This window comes from Gavia stellata, chromosome 5 (assembly GCF_030936135.1).
Source record: "Gavia stellata isolate bGavSte3 chromosome 5, bGavSte3.hap2, whole genome shotgun sequence".
Classification (NCBI taxonomy): domain Eukaryota; kingdom Metazoa; phylum Chordata; class Aves; order Gaviiformes; family Gaviidae; genus Gavia; species Gavia stellata.
The window spans coordinates 10,967,312-10,978,362 of NC_082598.1; the positions used below are offsets into that span (position 1 = coordinate 10,967,312).

At 36.3% G+C, this 11,051-nt stretch overlaps 1 protein-coding gene across 3 annotated transcripts in view; it reads left to right on the forward strand.

Annotated features, from left to right (window-relative positions):
* RGS12 (regulator of G protein signaling 12) overlaps window positions 1-11,051 on the forward strand; it is an 84,266-nt gene extending 73,215 nt beyond the window's left edge. For 2 of the 3 annotated variants that reach the window (XM_059817611.1, XM_059817612.1), the window contains exon 17: window positions 10,272-10,636. In XM_059817611.1, coding sequence (XP_059673594.1) covers window positions 10,272-10,636 — 365 coding nt within the window. Of the gene's footprint in view, window positions 1-10,271; window positions 10,637-11,031 lie in introns of those variants that run through there. The other variant, XM_059817613.1, reaches the window with a different exon arrangement.

An 11,051-nucleotide genomic window follows, 5' to 3' on the forward strand; every position in this document is an offset into this window, starting at 1 on the left:
CATTGACGTTTTACAGTCATTGTACTGTACATTTTAATGTAAAATACAAGAAGAGGTATCTATGTGCTACATTTATTTTTGATGTTTCACAAACATATGGTGCCATAATTTGTATGATCACATTTCTTTGTGATGTGAGAATATACATTTTAATTATTTATCTTTTTACACAGAGTATTTGATACTGTTCTTTATCTGTATGGTTGATGATTTGTAAATACTTCTTTGGTTGTTGGATGCTTATAAATGGCGATGCAAATTATTTCATCCTCTTGGTATTTTAAAAACAAATTCCTTTATTAGTAGTATTTGAGAAATGTTCTATAAGCACTACCACTTAATTTCTGAAACTGAGTATTGAACAGACTTGTAACCAGTGCCTACAAATAACAAAACCACAAAATGTACTTCAGACATATTGATGTGTATGTGCATAGATTTGTGTTGGTGTCTTTCTGATAATATGACAAGTGTACAACATAGGTATCAATTTGCATATTTTTCAGTGAGAACTGTTAAAAAAACCATTTGCACTTAAAAAAAACTTCATGAATTTACAATATTTTAATGCATGCCATACATTTCTGTGTAACCACTGAACTGTAGCTTTCCCTTTTCCCACTTTCTACTTTTTACTTTGTAGAGATCTTTGTGTAGTTTTCACATGTATTTTGTATCCTTGTTCTCTCAGGAGTAATAAATTCTAGACCTAGTTACGCAAACTGGTTTTAAGCTTTGATTTTCTTTGTTATTTAAAAACAGCTCTTTCACTCCTGGATTAAGAATTCTGATCAAAATTATCTTCTAATAACAAACAGATTAATAGATATGGACTAGCAATTACCGTGAGTCAAAGTTGACAAATGTTCTATTTGTTAATAATCTAGATATCAAAGGGCAAATGCCCTGAGATGCTGATGGGTCACATGTGAAATCCATAGCATTGGCATGTGCACCAGAAAGCAGACAAGGCAGGAGATTTCTTTTAAAGAAGTCATAACAGGAACTCCTGAAAGGAGAGTCTCTTCTGTCTTTGGGTTCTTGGGCTAAACTTTATATTCATTACTTTCCTTCTTATTTTAAACTAAAGCAATTCTTCCCTGGTCTTTAAGAAATGAGCTCATTTGGTACGGAGTAACAGATATAACAACCTCTTTGGTAGTCTTGGGTGAGAAATGAAGGGTTGGATGAGTGCTGGAATCTGCATTCTTAGAGGTGAGCCCTACATAACAGTACTGTGAAGCCTAATTGAAACAATACTGCAGAGAGGCTTGTGGTGCTGTTACCTAGGTCTCATTGTGTTCAGGGGGCTGAAAATGTAGTTTTTTCCAAAAGTCACTGTGTTCCCACGTAGTTGTGGGCCTCCATGAAAGAAAATTAAGCAGCTGAAAGTCCTGTAGCAGTTCCCTTTTAAAAATTACTCAGACTTTTCCACAACAAATAACCAATAGCCTGCATATTGAATTATTTAATTATTTTTTTTTACAGATTTTAATTTTCATGTATTCCAACTGGTCTACTCTACTTTTACTGGTGATTGTGTTTTATTTTTCTGTCCTAGTCACCTATGAGAGACCTTTAACAAAAATAATTTACCAAAATACTTCTGCAGAACTAAAATCTTAGTTTCTCTTAGCTTTGTGACAAACCATATTTTATCTCTGTTTTTTGAGGAATAACAAAACTTTAAAACACCTTCCTTTTTGGCTACAACCTTGTGGTATACACTAACTATTCTACACTCCTCTCACAGTACATTACTATTTTATGGGAACTATTCTACAAAAGAACGGTGATTTCTATAGAAAAAGTGTGGGCTGAAACAAAACTTTTCCATTTTAATGATTTCATGGAGTTTACATGGAAAGACTATTCAATGATGTACAGTAATTATAATAAAGACTGCTGGAAACTATCTTCAGTCAATAATTGATATTTCAAAGGACTAAATCATTAATAATGGTTGCTTTTTTAAGTGCTTTAATGGTTCTCCATTCATAATCTCCTATGAATGGAAAATGCATTTCTGATTGGTTTATTGAATGAAAATGTTGGGATAAAAATAAAAATAATGACTACATAATTTAAAGTGGTCTATAATCTTGGTTTCAAATTGGTATAAAGGCAAATGACATGTATGCTTACGCTATGCGCTGGGCTTTTATACATTGGGTTTATATATACTGGGAAAAGGGCTTGGGGGATGTAGTGGTCCCTCGTGTTCTACAGGGGGCAATTTGCTAACTGCGGACTGATGTAGCAATGCCAGGCCAATATCCATCCCTGTAGTGCGTAGTAACTCTTAAGGTTTTTTTTCATTTGAAGATCTAGAAAGCAAAATATGGATAATGGAAAACAGCAAAATGAGGTTTGCATCGCTCAGAGCTTTTGAGAACAATTTTTCAAACACAGATCTTAACTTTTCTTAAATAAGTGAAATGTGTTTATACTGTAGTAATATTTAGCTATGAAGTACATACCAAATCAGTTTGCAATACAAGAATCACTACTGATTCTACTTGCGTTACTCATCAAGAAGAAAATGTCTTTATTTTTGAATAAGCCTGCTAGTTCTGGCAGATTTCCCACTTTAAAAATCAGGGGTTTCTGGAATCTGAACACTAATTCTGAAATGCACTTGCTTCATGTCTCTACATATAATGGTGGTGGTACCCATCTGTGGAAGAAATCATTATTGTGTGGTGTAATTGGCTTGAAGTCATGCATTCATTTTTTGAAAGTGTTAAAATACTGATTTAATCTCTCTGGGTTTATTTTTTTTTTAATTGTGTGGTATAGTCCAGGTACTTTGAATGTTGTCCAGTTTTTCCCGGGGGTTGGGCACGTTCATTACCCAAGTGAAAAATAGCTGTCATGGAGAGAGGCAGTCTTTCAAACCTTTAGTGCCCTCAAGAGCTGTGAATATCAGACCAGAGGCCTTGCACTAGGTTATTTATTCAGCGATATTCCAGTGGGGCCAGTGGGTTGTTCACTGCGATTGTTGTCTCTACTATAAAGTAGGTGGGCATGTAGTCTTAATAGCAGTTGGGCTTTTTCAGGGAGTACCATTTCCTCCTTAGATGGGACAATTTGCAGCAATCCAGAGTGAAGGTGCATGGACTGCAGATTTGATTCCATAGATTTGATTCCATCAAGTTGTTCTTTCTGTTATTAAAAAAATTCCCCCCCCCCCTTTTTTTTTTTTGCATTTAGGATGAGAAATAGTCTTAAAATGAAATTCCAATTACATTCAATGGAATTATTGCCTACCCAGTAAGAAGGTATTTTTTTGAGTAGATGTATAGACTGAATCCAGCAATTCAGTCAAATAAAGAGTTTATTCAAAACTCCCTTTTAATAGGTATAGAATGTCATTGGTTAAGATAGAGAGCCAGCTAGGGAAAATAAAAGCATTGTAAACTCTCTGGAACTATACTTGAATAATAAGGCTATGGAAGATAAAATGTGAATTTAGACTATATAAACAGTTACTTAATTTGTTCTGAAGATACTGCTGTGTTTCTGAAATAGATGGGCAATGGTATCCCCAAAATAAACTTGCTTCCTTTCTTATTGGAAAGAATTCTTTCAGAAATGGGATAGTTAGTACCAGTGCTAGGATTTTTTTGCTTTGAAAGATAAATTATGCAGAAATAAAATGCAGGGTGGACTCTCAGAGCCTGGGGCTGGCTATTGTGCCCAAAGACAAAAAAAAATTCCCAACTGCTCTTTTTTATTATTCACAGAGAGGACGCAGTATGCTGCAACCAAGGAACAGAGATCAGATAATAGCAGCGGTATTTCTGTGACTTTCACTTTTTGGCTACGAAACTTTTCAGTTATAAGGGGAGTGAATTCCAAGTGCAATAAACTTTGTGATAGTTAAGGAGATTAAAAATGATCGTGCGTATGTCTTCAAAAATGCAAAATAAACCTTTGTTTTGTAATAAATTCTGTAATATTTTATGTAATTAATATTTTACATAATCCCTTAATTCATGTGGCATATTTTAGAGAAAATCCAGTGGTATTTCCTGTAAATCAAGATAGCCACGTAAATGAAAACAGAAATGAAATAAATATTTAAGTAAAGGAAGGGAGTATGACTAAAAGATGTAAAAATACTATAAATGATTATTTTTAACAAAGGCTGTTGTCCTGCAGTTAATTGTATCCTTACTGGCTCTGTGTAATTTTATGGAAGGTAATTGGATTCTGGATCAATATAAAGAAGTACTCGTGGGGATCCAGTAATACTAAGGCCAGAATCTGTTAATCCTCTTTTAATCAGAGCATGATTAAATTGGAGAATTACATGTAGTACATGACTGAGATCAATAATAAACAAAGGAGAAGGAGAGTTATGTTAAGAGTAGACAAGCGGGAAGCGAGGAAGGCCTTGAGGGATAATTATTTGAAATGTATGCTTATTTCAGTCAAACAGCAAGATCACATTTTAGAGAAGATTACACATTTTATCACTGACTAGATAAAATGTTAGAAAAATTACAACTGCTCTTTGAATCGAATGCACACTTCGTTGAATTATTAGTTGAAATGTAACTGTGGTATTCCTGCTAAGCCACATTTTAGAGTTTCTTAATTGAAACATAACAATGAATGGCAGATTAAATTAAAACTGATTCAAGTAATTCAATCCACTATTTCCCAGCTTAATAATCTCTGTAATAATTAAACCTGCTGTTACCGACTCCTGATGGAAAAGCAAGACCATTGTTAACAATTAACGCTGGGAGATGAAACTGGGGGCTGAATGCTTTTAGACTGTTGCAGAGATGTTTTGTCATGCCCATTGCTTGGAAAGTATTCAAAAATTATTTCAATTTTAGCAGTGGAGAAACAAAGTTTAAGCAAGTTGGCCAGCGTTATTGAGGCATACGTCTCAGTCTGGATCAAAATTCAGAACTTCGTATTTTATTTCTTCTTGGACTATTCCTGGCTTTTAAACAACGTTGTGCGCAGTTCCCTTCAGCAGCTGTTGTAGCCATGTATATAGAAGGTCACTGCCCCCAGCAAACACAGTTTGCAGTGTTTCCTTTTCTGATTATATACGCCGCTGGTGAGCAGTAGTAGTCATACCAGCTCCCTCTTCTATGTAATACTCAGAATTTGTCTTTCCAAATAATGTTTTGTGCTTTGTTCTTCTTGCAAATGCTTTTGAGATGAGCGCAATGAAAGGATTTCTATCCGCCCTGTCTTTCTAAACTTAACACTGCAAATGTATTCCAGAAATTCCCAGGACAAAAGTAAATAGACTGGTAATGCAGAGTATTGCTGCTTTGTAGAATAATCCATTTCCTAGCTTGATGCCCTGATTGTTACTGAGCCAGATTTCAAGGCACCGAGCATATGCTGCAGTTGGTGTTTCATCATGCAAGTGAAGTACAGCTTGTAAAGTCAAATTTCCTTTGAAAAGATTTAGCATAAACTGTAGGTAGGGACCTTTTATTAAATCCTCTTTCTCCTCGGTGTTGTATCATTTAAGAGATAAAAGGAAGGAAACTTTTGAAGGGAATTTAACCTGCAGAATTCTAAACCTTAAATGTAAAGTATCCTTTTCCCTTCGGAAGCATAAATCACTTTGCAAACTTAAAAAAAATAAATGGTTACAGTACTAACAGTACATCAGCCAGTGTGGAATTAATTTGTCCACCACTGAAAAGAATCCACATCTGGGAAGCCTAAAATTTTGAAGTACCATTTCACAACAGTTTAGGACAGGAAGGGAGAAGTGTTTTTCCCAGAGTGAAACTGCCAGATTACGCGTATCTTAAGGAGAGTTACTCATACTGAAATATTTCCAGGGCATCAAAGTGAACACCAGTGCAGAAGTGACCATCGCAAAGCTGCTTTTTTATAGTCTCATGTAAAAAATGCTCTCTCAGCCAGCATGCTGTCACCTTAAGTTAGGACAGGTGGTTGAATGGAATCAGAGATGAGAACAGTATCTGCCCAATCTCCCACATTAAAGAACACACCAGTCTATGAATTTGGGGACTGAAAATGACTGATTGCATTTGGAGGTGCTATATGCCAGTAAATAACCAATTCCAGGAGTTGTTCCTGAAAACTTTTCACAAGAGTTATAAGTATTATGAAATACTTCAAACAGATTCTAATCTGCTGTAAGTCAGCACAAAATCATTAAACTATAGGTAATTCTTTTTAACTGAATATCTGATCCTGGGATCAACGGTACAGAAGTTAGCAGAGTATTCTTGTTACCTTTCAGTAGAACTGAGTGCCATCTAAATGGTAAATGGTTTTCACAAGAACAAAGGTAGAATGCTAAGTGAAACACTGAATCTACAGGGAAGAGGTCTGTCTATATGGAAATGGTGGGAAAATTATGGAATAGAATTTAACATTCTGTCATATATGAAATCATATGTCAAATATGAGCTTATCTCTTAAAGTGAAACTTAATAAACATCTACTTTTATAAAAAAAGATAAATATAGTGTGAATGGAACTGTATTGAGTATTGATCACTTAAAAATAAAGGTGCTGCCTTTCAGATCAGCTCTCAATTATGCTTTAACAAGTGAATCATAGCTAAAATAAGCACATTGAAAATAAATGGATCTAATAGTTACAGTATAGAAATAATACCATTGCAAAATGTTGTGGGGTGGACATTTAAATCCCAAGTATCTGCATTGAGTTACGGTTTTTTGATCCCATCATCTACATTTGAGAGTCACTGCTGTTCCTGAAATTTCCAGGTTTTTTGTAACCTCATCTTTGCCTGGAATTTGGTCAAATGCTCCCTTGGTTCTAAACTAATTGGAAGACAACGTCTTCCAGTATCTTGCTTAGATCTTACTTAGAGCTTGAGGAATTTTTTATACAGAAGAACAAAAATTCCCTTTGTCTTCCTCTGTAAAGACACTTTTCCATACTCATAATGTTAAATTCAGAGAGCTTGAGAATAACACACAAAATCAAAATTTCAGAAAAAGAGAAATATTGGTAAAGAAAATCAGGAGATCAGCCAAAACCCTGCCTGATCATTTACCTTGTGCAAAATGCAGGCCGGTACACCTAGCCTTGTAAGCAGTCGTTTAGCTGCGAGTCTGTAAAATAGGGGATCTCCAGTTTAAAGACAGAAGACGACATGCATCATCCCATCTTTTAACCAGCTGGAACATATTAATTGTATCAGATGCACAAGAAAATTCCCTTAGAGCTGTGTGGAATGCTTAGCAGGGGAGCCAAAGATTGCCAATAGGCGTGATTATGCTATTCCAGTCTGTTTGGAAATTAATCTGCACAACTGCTGCTCTAAACACTGGCTTCCATTCCCTTCTGAAGTTAGGTAGGACATTTGACAGATTAGATTCAGGAAAATGTAATATCATTCCTGACATGCTTTATGCAAGGCAAAGCAATCCGTAGAGATACTCATGGAGGTTTTCATCACTTCAGTGCAAGAATATGCGAAGAGGAATTTTATCTGTGAAAGCTCTCTGCACCTTAGATGGTGCCCTGCATAGCTAAGTTTGCTCAGGTATTTGTTACTCAAAAAGAGAATATGAGAAGGAGGCCAGTGCAGAAGTGTTGTAGGCATCATTTAAGCCTCATTATAACGCTCCACTGAGTATACGCAAATCTTGAGTCTATTTGAAAACTTGTGAGATATGTTTCTACAGAAACCGGTTTCGGGAATCTCTCCTATTATTTGTGCTAAATAACCTTGCTTTATAAATGCTTTGGTTTTAAAAATGGGGAAAAAAAGCACATTAAAATATTTTTTCAGTGTAGTGCTACCCTTGAAATCATCTTCCTGTTTGGTGTAGATGAGCCAAGATCTTTTCTACCCTGCCAGGAAAAGAGAAATCATCTTCACAGTATCATCCCTTAGTAATTCCATATTCTTTTGAACCAGTATTTTAGATAAGACCTTCTCTGTTACTGTCCTGCCTCTAGCAGTAATTTATTAGATGCTTCAGAGGGATTGCTCCTGAGAAGGGCATTAATAGAAAAAACTGCCTGTAGTGTGGATTTATTCCTCTTCAGATGGGCTTATGTCTTGTGAAGCCCGAGAGCTAACTAACATTGACCTCATTTTTGCTTTGCTCCTGTTAGACAACTTGCAAGCCCAGTTACTCCATGTGGTGACTCAGTGACACTGTAATTCCAAGACTTAATGGCATTTCTTATGTGTAGCTGTAGAAAGACTTAGCAACCAAATAAATACAGCAAGACTTACACCTTCCATAGCGTTCCTCAGCGGGAGTTTCCAGCTCTTTCATCTTTTGCACCCTGTTAATGCAGGCTGTATCTTTTGACTGCGGAAAGTGTTTCTTTACACTACATTTAGTAGAAGGATGTATTCTCAGTACTAGGACTACTGGATGACTCATGCTCTGTCAATGCAAACTATTTGGTGTAATTTATCATTAGTATGACTGTTTTGAAATTAGTATCTCTCTTAAACGAACATGAAAGGACAATCAGAGATCTTCCTCAAAGGGCATAGAATAGTAGATTAAAAAGATCAAGAGTACAATTCAGTACATGCATGTTAAGATAAACATTTTGGAATAGAAGAATAGCATTTTACACCACATCCATGCAAACAGCAGTTAAAATTAAGCCAATGCTCAGCTGCAGTGGGAAGACGTAAACATGAAGCCTAATATAGTCCCATTAAATATTTGCTGTAATTTACTAGGCTGGAGTCATGCTGGGCTACCAGGGCTGAGAAGCCTTTCTGCCTTCTGCCTGCTATTGCTCAGCTGAATTGTTTGGAGTTTGATCTAATTCCTCTGGATGTGAAAAAAGGCAAGCGTTACCGATGTGGAATATCTACATTATTAATGTGGGGCTGCACTGTAGCTACAGCACTAAAATAATATTGCACTATTTAGAATTTTAACTTATTTTCATTAAATAGAAAGCTTTAACCCTTGAGTGATTTGACTGAAACAGTATGAAATTGCTTTTTTTCTCCTTTTCATTTGCATTTTCCCCCTTCTCCATATCAAAAAGTTCTTGATTACGATGATTATACATTGAAATTTATTTTTCTTGCAAAAAACACTGTACACATCACTTTATGGAAGAAACACAAATCGAAGATTTCAAAGCCAGCTATGGGATTTAACCACACAAGTCTCATGGGATTTGCGTGGCTAAATGTGCTAGCCAGACATTTGTGTGTGCTGTGGTAAAAAGTTTAAAAATGGTTTAGTAAACCATGTTGGACAAGATAGTATCTTTTGAAAGACCAGCTGGTATACATGGGAAAAAACAGTTAAATGTGAAATGGAAGCCCTTACTCAGGTCTGCCTTTGTGCCTTCAAAGGTTTTCTATTTTTCTCTTGGGTATCAGTTGGTCTAATAAAAGTAGTTCTCTCTACCTGCAAATTTTGCCACTTTTTATATCATTATGGTGGAGGTACCTCAACGACAGAAATCTTGCTGCTAACCATGGTGCAAATCATGAAATCAACTTATTCTTCATCCTTCCCTTCTTGTTGCCTGTTGAAACAGGCAAAAGAGCTTTATCTACATTTGCTTTAACAAGTGCCTGGCAGTTTGCAGTGTCACACCTAAAACGCAAAACTACCTTTTGGGGGGCTCAAGGTTTTAATCTAGGGTTGACTTGGGATAGTAACAACTTTGTATGAGTAGTTCTAGAGAATAGGCCCAAATCCTAAAAACTCTTATTTTAGAAGCGCTGTACCAAAAAGAAACTTCAAGGTTAAAACAAATCACACGTAACTCAGGTGTTTCTTGAATGTTTAAAACCCTTCAGCAGATTAAGTTATTTTTTTTCTTCTTGTTGTGTAAACCGTGGCCCATAATTGCTCGGTTGCAGTTCAGGACAGTGAACTGCAACTTCAAATCATCAGGGATCTGGTATTGGAGGCCAGTTCAAGTCAAGGAACATCTCCTGTTCTGCCCCAGCGGAAGCTCTGTATTCTCCTCCTTCACCTTTGGGTTTGCTCATGTGGGAGTTTTTGTTCTAGAGATGTACAAATTTATACTAAGTCTTTTTAAAAACTCTGAAAAATGCTAAATTAAGACAGATGCATATTAATATTTTACCTGTATCTTTGAGATCTACTGTTTAGTTACCTACTTGATACATCACGTCTCCTGTATGGGGCAGAGGAGTATCCCAGCTGACTATCTACCATTAGGACCTCAGAGGAGGCTGTGATATTGAAAACTGCTAAAAGCCAGGAGATAGGTACCTAACTCCTCTGTTTTGTGTTTTTTGTTTTTAATTCTTCTGTTAGGTGCAGACCACAGAAAGAAAAAAGATTCACAAGGGACTTCGGGAAACCCTTGTGAGCAAACCTCTCACAAAGGGAAGATCAGCAGAAGCTTTAATCCTCCCGGTGCGCGAGAGAACCCCAGTACAGAGCTCCCTGTAAACAGGATAATCGATGTGGACGGAGTCAAACTGGAAGACACTGGCACACGTTCCTGTGACGATTCTGAAGGGAACCTCAGCTTTGAAGGTTACATCTCTGAACTGAGATCTTGCCAAGGGAGGATGAGGACTGGAGTTTATAGGACATCAGACCTTCCATCTCTGATTACTGTCAAGAGTGAGAAGAATAAGGGCACTGAGAATCAGTATAAAGCTACTTTCGTTTAAATCTCTGTTTTTAATTAAGAGTTCTGGTATTTTTGCTTGGCATCAGCAGCAATGGAGATATCCCTTAGAGACATGTTTCTGCAAGTTATAAGTTGTTTTCAGTACCCATTGCCTTCAACAAGCCTGCCAGACCATCTCTTCTGATATGAGTTAGAACCTGTAGAGTGAAAAAATACTATTTCAATGAAAGTATTGAGCTATTTGTTTTTGTTCTCTTACCATTTCTTTATCATTTTGCCTGGGATGATTCCATTGCATAGTGCAATTAAAATTATTATTTCCACCCCTACCTTTCTTGTCTTTAATAAAGACAAACTCACTTTAAATTCCCCTATCCAAACTTTTTATTTAAGATAATTTCACTTTAATCTTCTAATGTTTTTCCTGGTCTGCAGGATTCCCTGTGTGTTGGTAG